Source organism: Saccopteryx bilineata, chromosome 3 (genome assembly GCF_036850765.1).
Source record: "Saccopteryx bilineata isolate mSacBil1 chromosome 3, mSacBil1_pri_phased_curated, whole genome shotgun sequence".
Taxonomy (NCBI): domain Eukaryota; kingdom Metazoa; phylum Chordata; class Mammalia; order Chiroptera; family Emballonuridae; genus Saccopteryx; species Saccopteryx bilineata.
In genome coordinates, this window is record NC_089492.1 from 304,127,759 (window position 1) to 304,145,652 (window position 17,894).

Genomic DNA, 17,894 nt, shown 5'->3' on the forward strand with positions numbered 1-17,894 from the left:
CCAATCCACGGGTCTCCTAGCCTTGTCCTTGGGTTTTTCAAATTTCCCCTCGGTAGTCACTGCTCTGGGTGGAGTTTGATCAGGCCCAGGCCTGTAACCTGCAGTGGAGTGCCAGGCTAGCTAAAGTTCCTGCTGCTGGGGTGTGTGTGTGTAGGCATTAACAAGAAGGGACCAGGAGCCCTGGTTGGTTGGCTCAGTGGTAGAGCCTCGGTCTGACATGTGAATGTCCCAGGTTTAATTCCCAGTCAGGGCGCACGGGACAAGTGACCATCTGCTTCTCCACCGCTACCCCTTCTCTTTCTCATTTCCCTACTTAGCTATGGCTGGATTCAAGCCTCAGCGTCAGGCACTAAAAATAGCTTGCTTGCCAAGGAATGGCCCCAGAGAATCCCCTTGGGTGGGTGGATCCTGGTCGAGGGTACATGGCTGAGTCAGTCTCCCTGCCTCCCTGCCTCTCAATAATAAAATAAGGTAACGAGGTAAGGTAAGTCAAATGCAATGAACAACGAAAGGCTATAACCAATGAGAGGGACATAGAGCAACCCTTGGCCACACTCCTGCCAGGCTGCTTTGCACGCACCACCCGCACGGTTCCTAAGCGCTCGGTTTCAGCTCTCCGCCATCTTTGAAGGTGGTGCGCATGCGGAGTTTAATCCAGATGCGGAAGCAGCTGTGGAGTAACAAGTCACGCGGTTCTGTCGCATGACAGTCTCTCTGGCTAAACAAGATGTCCCTCCACATTCCTACCCACGTGATCTCTCAGGGCCACTACAAGCTTTGAAGTCTCCGCTCCGGAGCCTCCCGTAGCGGTGAGTCCGCGGTCCCGGTTAGACGCGGCCAACTGGAGGCTCCGCATTGTTTTCCGAGGAGAATTTGCGGCTCTTTCGCGGGGGGGGGGGGGGGTCACCTCCCGCCCGGATCGCTGGACACCGCCTGCCGCGGGGTCTCCTGTGTGTCACCTTCCCGGGGACCCGGGGGACGGCCTCAGACCCTTCGTGCGCCATCCTGCCCCCCACCCCCCTGCCTGGGGACCTGCGGACCCCCTCCTGAGACCCCACCCCATTTAATAAGAGGCCCAGGTCCAGGAGGAGCACACGCACCATGGGGCGGGGATTCGGGGCGAGAACGCGGGGTCCCCAGGAGAGCCCCCGGCCCTGCGCGGGGAGGCTGTGTGGGAGCAGCGACAGCGAAGGGGCCCCGGGGACGCACAGAGCGGGGCTGGGAGGGGTCAGGGGACGGAGAGAGACACGGGAGGGGGAGGAAAGGGCAGTGAGGGGCCATGAAGAGACGGCAACGTGGGGGTGCGGGGAGACGGGACCGCGACGGGGAGAGTGACAGTAACGGGGGAGAGGAGCGCGAGGGGAAGAAAGGGGAGAAACCCCGAGGAGAGGGAGGGGCCCGGAGAGAAGGGCGCAGGGAGGGGGCTGGTGAGCAGAAGTGGGGGCGCAGGACGGGGCACTTCAGAAGGAGGGAGTGGCTCAGAGGAGGAGAGCTGGGGGGGCGAGTAGGGACAGAAAGGGGGTTTAGGGATGAGGGAGCCGAGGGAGAAACAGCTCTGGGAGCTGGAGGGGATGGAACAGGAAAAAACAGCATTGCTTTTTTGTGTGTGTGCCATAGATTTACTTTTATCCTTATACGTCGCACATTAAATTCGCATTTTAAAAACATTGTGATAACTTTTAACCTATTGAATATCTGCTTTTCTGTAGTCATTAACATGAGTAATAAGTATTGATGATCTCTCATAACCACCTCTTAATATTCTTTATTTTTATTTATTTCATTTTTATTAAGTGAGAGGTGGGGAGACAGACTCCTGCATGTGCCACCTCTGGGATCCACCTGGCAAGCCCACTAGGGGGCGATGCTCTGCCCATCTGGGGCATTGCTCTGTTGCAACCTGAGCCATTCTAGCACCTGAGGCAGAAGCCATGGAGCCATCCTCAGCACCTGGGCCAAATTGCTTGAACCATTAGAGCCATGGCTGCAGGGGCTAGAGGAAGGGGAAGCGAGAGAGGAGGGGAAAGGTGGAGAAGCAGATGGTCATTTCTGTGTGCACTGAGTGCCCAGTGGGAATCGAACCAGGGACTTCCACACACTGGCTGATGCCCTACAACTGAGACAACTGGCCAGGGCCAATATTCTTTTCTTCCCCCCCCTCCCATTTTTCCGAAGCTGGAAACGGGGAGGCAGTCAGACTCCCGCATGCGTCCGACAGGGATCCACCTGGCATGCCCACCAGGGGGTGATGCTTTGCCCCTCTGAGGCATTGCTCTGCTGCGTCCAGAGCCATTCTAGCGCCTGAGGCAGAGGCCACAGAGCCATCCCCAGTGCCCGGGCCATCTTTGCTCCTATGGAGCCTGGGCTGCAGGAGGGGAAGAGAGAGACAGAGAGGAAGGAGAGGGGGAAAGGTGGAGAAGCAAATGGGCGCCTCTCCTGTGTGCCCTGGCCGGGAATCGAACCCCGGACTCCTGCACGCCAGGCCGACGCTCTACCGCTGAGCCAACCAGCCAGGGCCCAGGGCCAATATTCTTTTGTAAGTATGAGGTAGTCTCAGCATTTTTAAGCTTTGACCCATAGATGTCATTACCTTTTTATTTTATTAATTTTTTTTTTTTACAGAGACAGAGAGGGATAGATAGGGACAGACAGACAGGAACAGAGAGAGATGAGAAGCATCAATCATCAGTTTTTCATTGTGACACTTTAGTTGTTCATTGATTGCTTTCTCATATGTGCCTTGACCATAGGCCTTCAGCAGACCGAGTAGCCCCTTGCTCGAGCCAGCGACCTTGGACTCAAGTTGGTGAGCTTGGCTCAAACCAGATGAGCCCATGCTGAAGCTGGAGACCTCAGGGTCTTGAACCTGGGTCCTCCGCATCCCAGTCCGATGCACTATTCACTGTGCCACTGCTGGGTCAGGCAGATGTCATTACATTTTAAAAATTCTAATTTGTTTTTTCTTTTAAATATATTGTGTCTAATTTAAATTCTGAGTCCTGCATCCATTTTACTGTTAATCATATGTTGAAACATCCATTGGTACTCGTTAGGTCACCAAAGGATGGGTGCACGAGGCCGGATGAGTTTTATACAAAATTTACTTATGTACCTGCAAACCAATGGGCTGAGACCGTAGTCTTGCTTCAGCAGCGAGAGGATGACAAGCTTCATTCTATTCTGCTCACAAAAATTAGGGGATATTGTATTGCTTCATATTCATTTTGAAATATCCCCTAATTTTTGTGAGAAGTATATACAGGACAGGGTTTGGCTGTAGGGAGAAAAACCTGTGTTGCCTGTGGCGGTTAAACATGGAGGAGATGGTGGTGACTGATGACCTAGCAAGGGAAAGTCCAGATAAGTAAAAAGGGGGATGACGAACTGGCAGGATGTCCGAGGGTCAGGCAGAGGTGAAACATCAGCCAGGACTGCTCAGGTGGAGAGCTATGGGAACTGCCTGGTGCCAGGTCCCCTAAAGTTCAACCTGACTAGTTGAAGCTTTTGGTAAGGGGCCTGGACCCGGACCTGACAGTACTTAATAAACAATATTAGGCTATTTCAGTGCACACTTGGTAAGGAGGATGTTTGTGGTCATAACAGTCTGAACTAGTGTTGTGAGTTTCTCTAATGTTTATTTAGCATTTTCATTCCCTGTCTGTGATTTGTTTGTGATAGGGACTATGAGCCACCAAGGAGCTGTTCCCCTAGAGTCCCTCTTGTGGACTCTGAAAATATTGGAGGATGGACTGGACTGACCTGAAACTTAGTTGTTACAAACTACCTCTTCATTGTGTAATTTTATAGCTTTTTTTCAAAATTTTCAGTATGAAAATGTGTGTTCATCATTTTATGTTTTTTACGTAATTTTCTGTAAGTTCCTGGAAAAGATGGAGGAATTCTGCCCTGTGAGCCTGATCTTCTAAAAGTTCTAGCCCCAAGCCCTCCCAGTACCCAGAGATCTGAGGGTGCTGGGTCTGGTACCCGTCAGCCAGTGCTGCTGAAAACAGCTCTGAGGGAGCAATGCAGGCACCACAGGGACCGAGATAAAGATGCCGTATCCTGGGCCCCACTGCAGACCTGTAGAACCACAGCTTAGAGTGGAGCCCTCATCCCCAAGGGATCTGCATGCTCATGAAAGCTAAACTGTTCCCCTGTGGGTTCCTATTAAAATCACTTTTTTAAGAAGACTTTATGTATTGATTTTAGAGAGAGGAGAGACAGAGAGAGTAGTTTCTTCTCCTATATGCCTTTACTAGGCAAGCCAGGGTTTTGAACCAGCAACCCCAGCATTCCAAGTAGACATTTTTTGCACTACGCCAGGTCCCTTCAGAAAAAAAATTTTTTTTTTGTATTTTTCCGAAGTTAGTAGTGGGGAGGCAGACAGACTCCCGCATGCGCCCGACCAGGATTCACCTGGCATGCCCACCAGGGGGCAGTGCTCTCACCATCTGGGGTGTTGCTCTGTTGCAGCTGGAGCCATTCTAACGCCTGAGGTGAAGGCCACGGAGCCATTCGCAGCGCCAGGGCCAACTTTGCTCCAATGGAGCCTTGGCTGTGAGAGGGGAAGAGACAGATAGAGAGAAAGGAGAGGGGGAAGGGTGGAGAAGCAGATGGGTGCTTCTCCTATGTGCCCTGACCTGGAATCGAACCCGGGACTTGCACACGCCCGGCCAACACTCTACTGCTGAGCCAACTAGCCAGGGCCACCCTTGAGGAGTTTTAAGAAATGACATCACCTGCACTGTTCCCCCCAGAGTTGGACAACTGCTCTGGGTGGAACATCATCGTTGTTTTAATGAGGTTCTCCAGGTGATTCTAAAGTTAGCCAAAGGGTTAGCCGAAAGGTTCCCGGAATCATTTGTTTAGTTTTGTAAGAGAATTTTTATTTAGAAAGTCTTCAGTGGTAGAAGTGGACTAAGGAAGTAAGTTAGAGGCAAAAGATGGGGTCTCTGAGCTTAGAGAAATGGCAAAGGTAACATGGCTGTGGGTGAGAGGCAGGGAGGGAGAGGGCGTTGGGAAAGGCCCACATGGGATGCATTTGTGAGAGTGGGGAACAGGCTTCCATCAGGGCAGGTTACAGGTGCTTTGTTGTGTTTGGGGGCTCAGGAGAGCAGCTCACGTCTCATTGCTGTAGTTTTTGGAACTTTCTGGGAGGGGAGAGCCCCTGAAACTGAAAAGAATATTGAAAGGCAGAAACTGTGGGCCAAACCGAACACAAGACTACTGTGCTCCAAAAGGAATATTTGCAGCCTGACCAGGCGGTGGCGCAGTGGATAGAGCGTCGGACTGGGATGCAGAGGATCCAGGTTCGAGACCCCAAGGTCGCCAGCTTGAGCACGGGCTCATCTGGTTTGAGCAAAGCTCACAAGCTTGGACCCAAGGTCGCTGGCTCAAGCAAGGGGTTACTTGGTCTGCTGTAGCCCCACGGTCAAGGCACATATAAGAAAGCAATCAATGAACAACTAAGGTGTCACAACATGCAACGAAAAACTAATGATTGATGCTTCTCATCGCTCCGTTCCTGTCTGTCTGTCCTCGTCTATCCCTCCCTCTGACTCTCTTTGTAAAAAAAAAAAATAATAATAATAATAAATAAAAATTAAAAAAAAAGGAACATTTACAGTATTTTAAAAGCATCTGGGTGCAGGTAGGCTGAGACCAGCAAAGTATGTCAGCCTCAAGCTGCAGGAGGGAATGTTAGATACAGGAGCTAGGAGTGGATTAGCGTATCTTGGTTTATGGCCTTGGTCACTGCTTGATGAGTAGGAGGTGGGGGGTTCAGCTGCAGAAACACCTCTGCAAGTTCTTCTGATACAGCACAGGCCTCATCAGCTGGTTTTATCTAGTGTCCTTGGCAAATCTCCAAGATAGCTGGGGTCATGTGTCTCCCAGGAACAGCCGGGTCCTGACTCCTCTGAGCCTGTGGCAAAGCTTTTATAAAAAACAACTATAGTGCCTGACCTGTGGTGGCGCAGTGGATAAAGCGGCGACCTGGAAATGCTGAGGTCACCAGTTCAAAACCCTGGGCTTGCCTGGTCAAGGCACATATGGGAGTTGATGCTTCCAGCTCCTCCCCCTTCTCTCTCTCGGCCTCTCCTCTCTCTGTCTCTCTCTCTCCTCTCTAAAAATAAATAAATTAAAAAAAAAAAAAAAAAACAACTATAGTGATTTAAACTCCACTAATTGTCAGGTCCCCTCCCCAGTGTAAGCTTTTCCTGACATTTCTGCAAAGGTAACATTTTGGCTATATTTCAAACTAAAGGTTAAGAAGCCATTAAGAGAGAAAAGCAAGCAAATGAACTATAACCTTACAGTGGGGGGTGAGATTGTTCTGTTTTGAGCCCTTCCTCCTCTTCGTTCCGGGCCTGCACTGTTCTCGGGTTGGCAACTGAGTAGCCATTTTATCAAAAATCAGAGTTTGGTCTCTTTGTAGAAGTTCATTTGACAAAGGACAGGAAAGGGTGGCTTTTTCAGCATTTCCAGGTTCTTTTGCTTGTGAATGGAATCAGATTAAGGAGCTGTGTGGACACCTGTGGCGGCACATTCTCCAAATGCAGTCTTGACTCCTCAACATACTGTCTCCTGAGAGAACAAGCAGGAGCAGGACCAGGACAGAATGGCTGCTTCTCAGGTAAGCGATGTGTCCTGGGCAGAGGCTGTGTTTGCTTTTCCTCCTAACTTCAGTGGGTTTAGGACTGTTAATTCTCTACTTCTGAGGTTCCTGCCTAGTGAGGATGTTTTTTTTATCTTGTTTATTTTCTCTTCTTAAGATTGTCAAGGTGAGCACTTTATGTACTTCTCTCCTTTGTCCAGGCTCCCTGAGGGCATGAATTAACGCCCTTCAACTACTGGGAACATCCCCTCTGTGACAGATCAACCTGGGAGGGCACCGTGTCCGCCATCCCTGTGGGGATGGTCAGAGGCTCTGGGCATCAGTGAAGAAGGGAGTGTAGGCTTTAGGTTCATGTGGCTGCAGCGTCAGCTCTGGGGGTCAGGATTAAGAATATGCACCTTTTGCCTGACCTGTGGTGGCGCAGTGGATAAAGTGTTGGTCTGGAAATGCTGAGGTCGCTGCTTCGAAACCCTGGGCTTGCCTAGTCAAGGCACATATGGGAGTTGATACTTCCAGCTCCTCCCCCGTCTCTCTCTCCTCTCTCTCTCTCTCTCTCTCTCTCCTCTCTAAAATGAATAAATAAAATAAAATAAAATCTAAAAAACAACAACAACAACAAAAAACACTTTTAAAAAAAGAATATGCATCTTTTACTGATCAGAATAGCTCTGGAAATTATGACAAAGAAGAGTAGTTAGGGCCTGGCCCATGGTGGCACAGTTGTCTAGTGTCGACCTGGAACACTGAGGTTGCCCTGCTCTTGCCCTGTGGAGGCACATACAACAAAGAAGCAATGAATAATAAAGTGAAGCAACTGTGAGTTGATACTTCTCACCCTACCCTTATAAAATCAATAAATAGAATCTATTTTTTTAAAAAAAGATTTTAAAAAGAGAGAAAGGCAGGGGAAAGGAGCGGGAAGCAACTCATAGTTGCTTCTCGCATGTGCCTTGACCAGAGAAAACTGGGGCCTCAAACTGACGACCTCAGCGTTCCAGGTTGATGCTTTTACCCACTGCTCCACCTCAGGTCAGGCAGTAAATAAAATCTTCAAAACCAAACAGTAGTTAGAATAGACTTGTCAACTAGATTGATGAGAAAGACTTGCTATTTTTTGTTTGTTTAGCTTATTTTTACAAAATTTTAGCCCAAAGTCAGTTTTTAAAAAAAATTGATTTTAGAGAGAAGGGTAGGGAGAGAAAGAGAAATAGAGTGAAATACCTATACATTGTTCTATTCATTTATGCATTCACATTGGTCGATTCTTTGTTGTTATTGTTCTTTTGTTTGTTTTTTTGTATTTTTCTGAAGTGAGAGGCAGGGAGGCAGAGAGACAGACTCCCACATATGCCTGACCAAGATCCACCCAGAATGCCCACCAGGGGGCAATGCTCTGCCCATCCAGGGCATTGCTCTGTTGCAACTGGAGCCATTCTAGCACCTGAGGTGGAGGCCATGGAGCCATCCTCAGTGCCTGGGCCAGCTTTGCTCCCATGGAGCCTTGGCTGCAGGAGGGGAAAAGAGTATAGATAGAAAGGAAGGAGAGGGGGAAGATGTGGAGAAACAGATGGGCGCTTCTCCTGTGTGCCCTGGCTGGGAATCGAACCTGGGACTTCCACATGCTGGGCCAGTGCTCTACCACTGAACCAACCAGTCAGGGCCCACATTGGTTGATTCCTGCATGTGCCCCGACTGGGGATCACATTCTTTTCTTTTTTTTTCCATTTTTTTCATTTTTCTGAAGCTGGAAACAGGGAGAGACAGTCAGACAGACTCCCGCATGCGCCCGACCGGGATCCACCCGGCACGCCCACCATGGGGCGACGCTCTGCCCACCAGGGGGCGATGCTCTGCCCATCCTGGGCGTCGCCATGTTGCGACCAGAGCCACTTTAGCACCTGAGGCAGAGGCCACAGAGCCATCCCCAGCGCCTGGGCCATCTTTGCTCCAATGGAGCCTTGGCTGCGGGAGGGGAAGAGAGAGACAGAGGAAAGCGCGGCGGAGGGGTGGAGAAGCAAATGGGCGCTTCTCCTGTGTGCCCTGGCCGGGAATCAAACCCGGGTCCTTCACACGCTAGGCCGACGCTCTACCGCTGAGCCAACCAGCCAGGGCTAAAATCATGTTTGTTTGATAACCAATTTATGGAAACAAGAAGAACATACATTTACCTTTTTTTCATGTTGTCTTACACCTTTTTAAAATAAAATTTTTTGTACGATCGTACTCTGGATGGTCAGGAGGCACAAGGACGTACATGAATGTTCCTACTACTCAAAGGGTTAATAAAGGTCTAGTAGGGATGTATTGAGGATGTGTATAAACCATCACATTTCATCTGGAAACTCATCTTTTTTTTAGAGAGAAAGAGAGACAGACAGACAGGAAGGCAGAGAGATGAGAAGTATCAACTTGTAGTTGCAGCACATTAGTTGTTCATTGACTACTTCTCATAAATGCCCTGGGTGCTCTAGCCAAGCCAGTGACCCCTTGCTCAAGCAAGTGACGTTGGGCTTGAAGCCAGTGACCTTGGGATCATGTAGATGACTCTATGCTCAAGCCAGCAACTCCACACTCAAGGGTTTCCAACCTGAGAATCTATCCACTGTACAACCACAGTTCAGGGTGGAAACTCACCTTTCCTTCCTTTATGTTTGGTTTGCGAAATGAAGGCCCTACTTTTATTTCCTAGAGATTACTGGCTTTTGATGTGGAGGATTTAATTAATCAGGCCTTGTTCCAGAAATTTTTTGTTATTTTTCACTGTCATCTCACAGACATACTTTACATTATTACTTTCTATATTTTCAACAAAGTTTTCATGAATCATATTATTATTATTATTATTATTATTATTTTAAGTGAAAAGAAGAGAGCTAGAGAGACAGACTCCTGCATATACCCCACCAATATTCAAAGTTAGTTTGCAGTTCTCTAACTCTCATGAATCTGTTTGTTGATAACCCTTGTGTTTTATAAAGACAACAGGGAGAGAAACATACATAATGATACAAAAGAAGTTACAGCTCTTGTTTTTAACTCCTTCGTTTCAGCGCTGAAATCAGTCAAGCCACTGGCTGCAACAGGGGAAGAGAGAGAGAAAGGGGAGAAGGAGGGGAAGAGAAGGAGATGGTCACTTCTTGTCTGTACCACCTGACTGGGGATCAAACCTGAGACCTCCACATGCCAGGCTAGCACTCTATCCACTGAGCCAACCAGCCAGGGCCAGAAATCAAGAATCATGTTATTAATATATATTCATGTAAGTTAAATTTCTAAGATATAGCTGTCCAGCAGTGATACACAAAAATTTTCAAAGAATGAAGGAGTTAAAAACAAGAGCTGTAACTTCTTTTGTATCATTATGTATGTTTCTCTCCCTGTTGTCTTTATAAAACACAAGGGTTATCAACAAACAGATTCATGAGAGTTAAAGAACTGCAAACTAACTTTGATTTCAATGAAGGGAAAAATCTTATTTTCTGTCAATTTTCAAGTATACCTGGTTCCTGTGTTTCTCTGTGTACATAAAATGTTAACAGTAATTTGAGGTTGTTTTTATTTTCTTCTTGCTTAAAATGTTTTTGTTACTCCTGTCAGTTACAGAAACTACTATAAACATTCATGAGGTTTCTTTATTCACACTGGCCTGTGTTTTTTAAAAAAATTTTAGATCATTTTTGGAGTAAAACTCAAGGTCTGCCATTTACTGGATGTTTCACAACATAATCTCATAACATAGGATGTATAATAATAGTCTCTGATTACGTATAGTACATTTTAAAATAGGATTGTGGTTCCTATATTTCTCTTTTCATGAGAACTATAAATTCCGGAAAATTCTTTCAGTCAGTCATGTATGAATTTTTGCTCTGTGGATTCTTTCTCTGTGCTGTTTAGAAATATGGTACTTGGCTAGTAAAAGGGAAGCTTGTTAAACGTGGAAACACAGGCTCCACCCCAGAACTCCTGAATGGGAATCAGCATTTTTATAAAACTGCAGTTTACTGTTGTCCACATCAGAATGGAAGAAGTACTTACACTTCCAACTCACCGTGACTTTTTCAGCTGAGAAATATATAGTTGCTTGACTTGTGGTGGAGCAGTGGATAAAGTGTCAACCTGGAACGCTGAGGTCGCTGGTTCAAAACCCTGGGCTTGCCTGGTCAAGGCACATATGGGAGTTGATGCTTCCTGCTCCCCCCTCCCACTTTCTAAAAGGAATAAATAAAATCTTTTTAAAAAAGAAATATACAAAGTTGATTCTGGATGATACAAATACAACACTTAAGTCAGACCAGGTGGTAGCACAATGGATGGAGCATCACCTGGGATTTAAGGATCCCAGTTTGAAACCCCAGCGTTGCCAGCTTGAGTGCAGGCTCATCCAGCTTGAGCGTATGGTCACTGGCTTGAGCGTGGGGTTATAGACATGACCCTATGGTCACTGACTTGAGCCCAAGGTCACTAGCTCATCTGGAGCCACCTCTCCACCCCACCCCCCCGTCAAGGCACATATGAGAAAGCAATCAATGAACAACTAAGGAGCCACAACAAAGAATTGATGCGCCTCATCTCTCTCCCTTCCTGTCTGTCTGTCCCTATCTGTTTCTCTCCCCCTGCCCCCAAGTCAAAACAAAACAAATACAACACTTAAAAATCCATGTGCTTGTGTGGGTGCTTTTATTTATTTATTTATTTTTAATTCAATGCCTTAATTTTAATGCTTGTTTTCCTGAAAAGTCAAGTCTGTGCAGTGCATTTATGGATGTGTGTCATTCTTATTTCTCAATGTTAGAAAGTACATTAGAGAATATTACTGGGTCAAAATGATCTTACTGGATAATCCAGGATACTCTCTTAGTTCAAAACCATTTCTCCTAACACTGTTTTTATGTTGGGTGACATTATGAACTCTGCCCATGGTCACTTGGTGAATGTCTTTTCTTTCAGAAGCCATTAACCTTCAGGGATGTGGCTGTGGATTTATCTCGGGAGGAGTGGGAATGCCTGGTCCCAGCTCAGCGGAAACTGTACACGGATGTGATGTTGGAGAACTACAGGAACCTGGTCTCCCTGGGTGAGGATGACTTCCTTCCTGAGCTTATCCTCCACCCACAGGGTTTTGTTTCCTTCATTAGGAGACTGTCTCCTGGGGGCTTCTGCTTTGGATGGTAGAGTTTTAGATTCTTTTTTCCCCCCTAATTTATTGATTGACTTTAGAGAGAAAGGGAAAGAGACAAGAACATAGATCTGCTCCTGCATGTTCCCTGACCAGGGATCAAACTGGCAACCTCTGCTCTTTGGGACAATGCTCTAACCAACCGAGCTATCTGGCCAGGGCCACTTTTAGATTCTTGCTCTCAAGGAACAAACTGGGGATTTCTGGTACAGAAAAGAAAGGCTTCATGAAGTTCATCAAATCGTAACACAATGTCTGAAAACTTTACACATTGCCTAAAATAAGATGCTATCAGAAAACAGTAGTTTGGAAAATCATTTCCTAGAGTGTTATATTCTACCATGTCTTCTCACTTGAGCACAAACTGGATTGGAAATTGGAGAATCTCTATCAAAACTAATGTTCCTTTTCCTTTTTTTTTCTTTAAAGATTTTATTAATTTTAGAGAGAGGAGAGAGAGAAAGTGGGGGATGAGCAGGAAGCATCAACTCATAGTTGCTTCCTGTAAGTGCCTTGACTGGCAAGCCCAGGATTTCAAACCAGCGACCTCAGGGGTCTAGGCTGATACTTCATTCACTGCACCACCACCAGTCAGGCTTTCTTTTCTAATAAACAGGTCTTGCTGTCCCTAAGTCTGTCCTGGTCATCTTTTTGGAGCAAATGAAGGAGCGCTGGGATGTGAACAGAAGAAAGACACTACCCTTCCAGCCAGGTAGGTGGGATGAGGAGGCAGGTGACACAGGTGAGAGATCTAAAGGTCACGGAGGAGGGCAGACCTTACAGTGTGGTTGGGAAGCTGCTGCAGTGGAAAGGGCTGTGAGAGGCCCAGGTGTATCCCTGTTGTCATAGAGGGACAGCTGGTCTCCAACACGTCCCGTGCTCCTGCGTCCTCTCGGGACTCTGCTTTTGCTCCAGTGACCTCCGTCATCACATTATCAGTGGGGGCGGGGTCCTCCCCATGGACTGTGAGGGCCGCCTTGGTCTGACTCCTCTTCCATTGCTTTGGGGACCTGGGAAATCTGAACACATTTCTGAGGACTTACATGTTAAGCTGTTTTTTTTGTTTGTTTGGTTTGTTTGTTTTTGTCTCATGAAAGGACTTTATGAGGAAAATGGTTGAGATCCTGAAATTTGGTTCACTAATTCCAGCAGTGCTTGGGACAGGTGTCATGTTTTTAGGTGTATAATTTTTTCTTTTTTTATACTAGAGAAAGAGATGAGAAGCATCAACTCAAACTTTCATCACTTTAGTTGCTCATTGATTTCTTTTCATACGGGCCTTGACTGGAGGGATCCAGCAGAGCCAGTGACCCCTTGCTCAAGCCAGCGGCCATGGGGTCATGTCTAGGATCCTACGCTTAAGCCGTCAACGTGGAGTTTTGAACATGGGTCCTCGGCATGCCAGGTCGATGCTCTGCCCGCTGAGCCACTGCCTGTTCAGGCATCCTGTAATTTGCTTTTCATTTTAGTTACTCTATCTTTCATTTCTGATTGGTTGTTTTTGATGGTCTCCACGTCCTTTTCTATATTGAAATTCTCACTAAATTCATTAAGCAGCCTTATAACCATTGTTTTGAACTCTGTATCTGGTAGTTTGCCTCCATTTCTTTCAGTCCTTTTTGTGTGTGTGATTTTTCCTTTTCTTTCATTTGAAATCTGTTTCTGTCTCCTCATTTTGGCTGCTGCTTTGTGTTTGTTTGTGGGTATTAGGTAGAGCTGAATCACCTGGACCCGGTAGAGTGGGCTTAACGTATTACGTGCTATAGGGCGTTGGCAGCCTCTTCAGTGACCAGTGCTGCGTGCTTGTGGTGTGTCCGTGTGCGGACTTGGAAGCGCCCAGGAGAGACCAAGATGCAATCCAGGGCCAGATGCTGCTGGTGCTGGGCCTAAGGCCTCATAGTGAGAGGTACGGGCATGCAGAGGCCAGATGTGGCTTGTTGGAAATATTTTGGAAAGTCTTAAGCATGAGGCAAGAGAGGCCATTTGTATGGAAAAGCCACTAGAATTGACTTGGGTGGGGATGAGATCTCGGGGACTCACCAGGGTGGGGCCGCAGTGTTCGCCAGGATGATGGAAACTCAGATATGATGCCCACCTGTTGGCTCTTTGCGGGGAGGTCTCAGCAAAGGAACAAGGCTATATCAGCACTTCTGTCTGAGAGAAAGCTGCCCCTCCAACCTTTGCCTTGAAGCCAGACAGTTCAGTTTTTCCCTGTATATCCCTGGCACCGTCCGATCTGTTACCCCAGTGAAAAATAGTTTTCAACTTAGTACATTTAAGACATTGTGAAGCTTAATTCTGATGTGATTCAGACATGCATCTATTGCTATTAAAATTATGGGCATGTATGTCTGGTAAACTTACCCCGACTTTGTTCATGACTTATCTTGTTTATTTCTGTGCTTGCTTAAGGGTCAATGGTTGTTTTGTCCTGTGTAGTTACAGAGTTATATTTATATATAGTCTTTTTTTTTTCTTTTCATAGTGAGAGTTAGGAAGAGAGAGAGACAGGAACACTGATCTGCTCCTATATGCTCCCTGACTGGGGATCAAACCGACATCCTGTGCGCTTCAGGATGATTCTCTAACCAACCAAGCTATTCGGCCAGGGCTATAGTCTTAATTTTATATCTGTTTATGGATGAAGTTATATGCTCTTTAAGTGAGAGGGGAAACTTTTATAAAATGAAGGTTGTTTTTGAATAGTTCAATCTATTTTTTTTAATCTTTTATTTATTTATTTTAAAGAGGAGAGGGAGAGACAGAGAGAGAGGAGAGACAGTAGGGGGGGAGGAGCTGGAAGCATCAACTCCCATATGTGCCTTGACCAGGCAAGCCCAGGGTTTCGAACCGGTGACCTCAGCATTTCCAGGTCGACGCTTTATCCTCTGTGCTACCACAGGTCAGGCCTCAATCTATTTTTTTTTTTTTAAATATTTTTTTTGTATTTTTCTGAAGCTGGAAACGGGGAGAGACAGTCAGATAGACTCCCACATGCGCCCGACCGGGATCCACCCGGCACGCCCACCAGGGGCGAGGCTCTGCCCCTCCAGGGGCGTCGCTCCGCCGCGACCAGAGCTACTCCAGCGCCTGGGGTAGAGGCCAAGGAGCCATCCCCAGCGCCCGGGCCATTATTGCTCCAATGGAGCCTTGGTTGCGGGAAGGGAAGAGAGAGACAGAGAGGAAGGAGGGGGTGGGGGGTGGAGAAGCAGATGGGTGCTTCTCCTATGTGCCCTGGCCGGGAATCGAACCCGGGTCCCCCCGCACGCCAGGCCGACGCTCCACCGCTGAGCCAACCGGCCAGGGCCGGGCCTCAATCTATTTTTGATGTTATTTTTACATTAAATTTTGATTTTAAAAAAATGACTAAAAATTTATCCTCTTAACCTTCTGAACTGTACTGTCCAGTCGTATTAAGTATATTACTCACTTTAACCTTGTCTGGTTTGCTCAGTGGTAGAGCATCGGCCCAGCGTGTGAATGTCCCAGGTTGGATTCCCCGTTAGAGCACACAGGAGAAGCACCCATCTGCTTTTCCACCGTTCCTCCTGCCTCCCCCCCCCCTCTCTTTTCCTCCAGCAGCCATGGCTCCATTGGAGCAAGTTGGCCCTGGATGCTGACGTTGGCTCCATGGCCTCCGCCTCAGGCACTAAAAAATGGCTCCAGTTGCAGTGGAGGCGCACCCAGATGGGCAGTGCATCGTCTCCTAGTGGGCTTGCCGGGTGGATCCCGATCTGGCGCATGTGGGATTCTATCTCTGCCTCTCCTCACTTAAGAAAAATACAAAAAAAAGTAGACTCACTTTGATGTTTCTGGAAATTTATTTTGTTTTCTGATTGGAGCTTGGTACTCTGTTTCTCTGTACGCCTTCATATCAGTTGTGAGGTTTGGAATTGTAACGGACCAGGTTTTGTCAGCTTGAGTTCTACAGCAGAAAACAAATAATAACTTGTGGGAGAAATTTGAATTTCTGTCAAAACCATTTGGAGATGTGCATTCTTTGTTCTTTTGTTTGTGTAAGTTGTGTGTTAAAAATGTGTTCCGTTTATTTCTTGATACCCATGACATCCGTCTGTCTTTGACATCTGTCTTCAGTCCTGCCATCTCGGAGGTTCTGGAACAGTGACTCCCCTGTCTTTTCAGTAGCCGCTGCAGCGCACTCACTGCTACCGCATTCTTTCAGCACTCAGTCGTGCAAAACAGAAACAGTCCTCAAGAAGCTGCAAAACAGCGCTATCACTGAACACACAGTGCCCCATCTCTGTCTCTCTGAGAAGAAACTGGGAGTTAGGGATTTTCTTATAATATTGTTGTTGTGTGCAGGGGTTTTGAGCAGGTATTGTTTGCAAATGTGACCAACTTGTCTTGTGTGAAGTGACTTGTTCTCGTTGTTACCTTTCTTTTTTTTTTATTTATTTTTTTACAGGGACAGAGAGAGAGAGTCAGAGAGAGGGATAGATAGGGACAGACAGACAGGAATGGAAAGAGATGAAAAGCATCAATCATAAGTTTTTTTCGTTGCGACACCTTAGTTGTTCATTGATTGCTTTCTCTTATGTGCCTTGACCGTGAGCCTTCAGCAGACCGAGTAACCCCTTGCTCAAGTCAGCAACCTTGGGTCCAAGCTGGTGAGCTTTTTGCACAAGCCAGATGAGCCTGCACTCAAGCTAGTGACCTCGGAGTCTCGAACCTGGGTCCTCCGCATCCCAGTCCGACACTCTATCCACTGCGCCACCGCCTGGTCAGGCATCTTTCTTGCTTTGATCTCTTAACTTGCTTTTGGAGTCCTCAGAAGTGGAATTTGGTCAGTCACTGCAGGTGAGTTCAGAGTACATTCACCTAAGTGTTGTAACTGAACATTTATTTTGTCTTGATTTCAGCTGCGCCATCTGAAGACGACCAGATCTTATTGTGGAATCCAGGAATAGAGTTCTTCTCTGAAATGCTGGTAAGGTCTGGAGGGTGGGGCTTTGATAATGGACACTTATGAAAATGGACACTTTGGAATCTGAGGGAAAGTGTGAGGAGAAGAAAGGGTGTTCATGTGGACAGAACTAACCTGGTGCAATTATTCATAATAAAATCCTTGTTTCCTAAAGAGCTCAAAGGTATTATACACTTGGGAATCCTCCCACTGGAAGTCAGTTACATTTGCAGATCTGTGTTTCTAAAGGTAAAGCCCCAAAATAATTTTTAACATTTTATATTCTTAGAAAGGAACTCTGGAAAGTCTAGGAACTCACCTAATTCATGGTGTGAATGATCATTTGAATTGTTTAAACTCTAGGGTGGGGTTATACTTTCAGTCGATCATTTCTAAAATGTAGAGATTTACCTAGCTGATAGCTCGGGCAATTGGAGCGTCTTCCCGGAGTGTAGAGGTTGCCGGTGTTCAGGCTCCAGTCACGGCAAGTACAGGAGCAGTTTGATGTTCCTGTCTCTCTCTCACTATATCCTTGCCTCTCTCTAAAAAAAAAAGATTAAGATTAATAATGCACATATAAAATTCAATTGTGGCCTGACCTGTGGTGGCGCAGTGGATAAAGCGGCGACCTGGAACGCTGAGGTCGCTGGTTCAAAACGCTGGGCTTGCCTGGTCAAGGCACATGTGAGAGTTGATGCTTCCTGCTCCTTCTCTCTCTCTCTCTCCCTTTCTGTTTCTCTTCTCTAAAATGAATAAATAAATTAAAAAAAATTCAATTGTGATCCATTTGGCATTCTCTTAATTAGGAATGATTTTTCTACTGAGAAGTAAGGATTTTTTTACTCCCATGTTTTTATCTTTATAAACTTTGGAGCATTTTTTTTATTAAACCATCATGGTTTAATGAGTATCACATAGTAGTTATTTGTGAATAAGTATACATGTTTAATGAAATTTTAACTGTCAATAAAGCTCTTTCTGTTTTTAATGATTACCAGAGTGCATGCAATGGAGACAGAAGTTATGGATGCAATGAATCTTCAAAAAACTTGAACCAAGAGTCATTTCCTGATAATCTTCAGAAAACTGAGCTTCCAGAGAAACATTATAGAGGTGGAAAAGTCTTTGAACAAATTTCAGATCACAGTATCCATGAGGTTGTTCATATTGTAGGG

At 46.4% G+C, this 17,894-nt stretch overlaps 2 protein-coding genes and 1 long non-coding RNA gene across 4 annotated transcripts in view; 2 read left to right on the forward strand and 1 right to left on the reverse strand.

Moving 5' to 3' along the window:
* Nucleotides 1-17,894, forward strand: part of LOC136331995 (zinc finger protein 420-like) — a 107,104-nt gene that overhangs the window by 87,264 nt on the left and 1,946 nt on the right. The gene's annotated exons all lie outside the window — the stretch shown is intronic.
* LOC136332021 (uncharacterized) overlaps nt 1-17,894 on the reverse strand; it is a 122,932-nt gene that overhangs the window by 60,174 nt on the left and 44,864 nt on the right. The window lies entirely within an intron of this gene.
* Nucleotides 698-17,890, forward strand: LOC136332013 (KRAB domain-containing protein 5-like). Of its 2 annotated transcripts, none has more exons than XM_066271237.1 (7): nt 698-809; nt 2,751-2,806; nt 6,478-6,634; nt 11,567-11,693; nt 12,412-12,537; nt 16,676-16,743; nt 17,692-17,890. In XM_066271237.1, exons 3-7 carry the CDS (start codon nt 6,620-6,622, stop codon nt 17,770-17,772), a joined length of 417 nt encoding a protein of 138 aa, XP_066127334.1. In that variant the 5' UTR covers nt 698-809; nt 2,751-2,806; nt 6,478-6,619; the 3' UTR covers nt 17,773-17,890. The 2 variants fall into 2 exon arrangements, with proteins under 2 accessions (XP_066127334.1, XP_066127335.1); XM_066271238.1 differs by having other exon boundaries at nt 12,412-12,507.

Bases quoted from the DNA above. Each gene is read 5' to 3' on its own strand.
- LOC136332013 (XM_066271237.1), top strand. The intron at 12,538-16,675 runs GTGAGAGATCTA...TCTTGATTTCAG, and splicing joins TGAGGAGGCAGGTGACACAG to CTGCGCCATCTGAAGACGAC. The intron at 16,744-17,691 runs GTAAGGTCTGGA...CTGTCAATAAAG, and splicing joins AGTTCTTCTCTGAAATGCTG to CTCTTTCTGTTTTTAATGAT.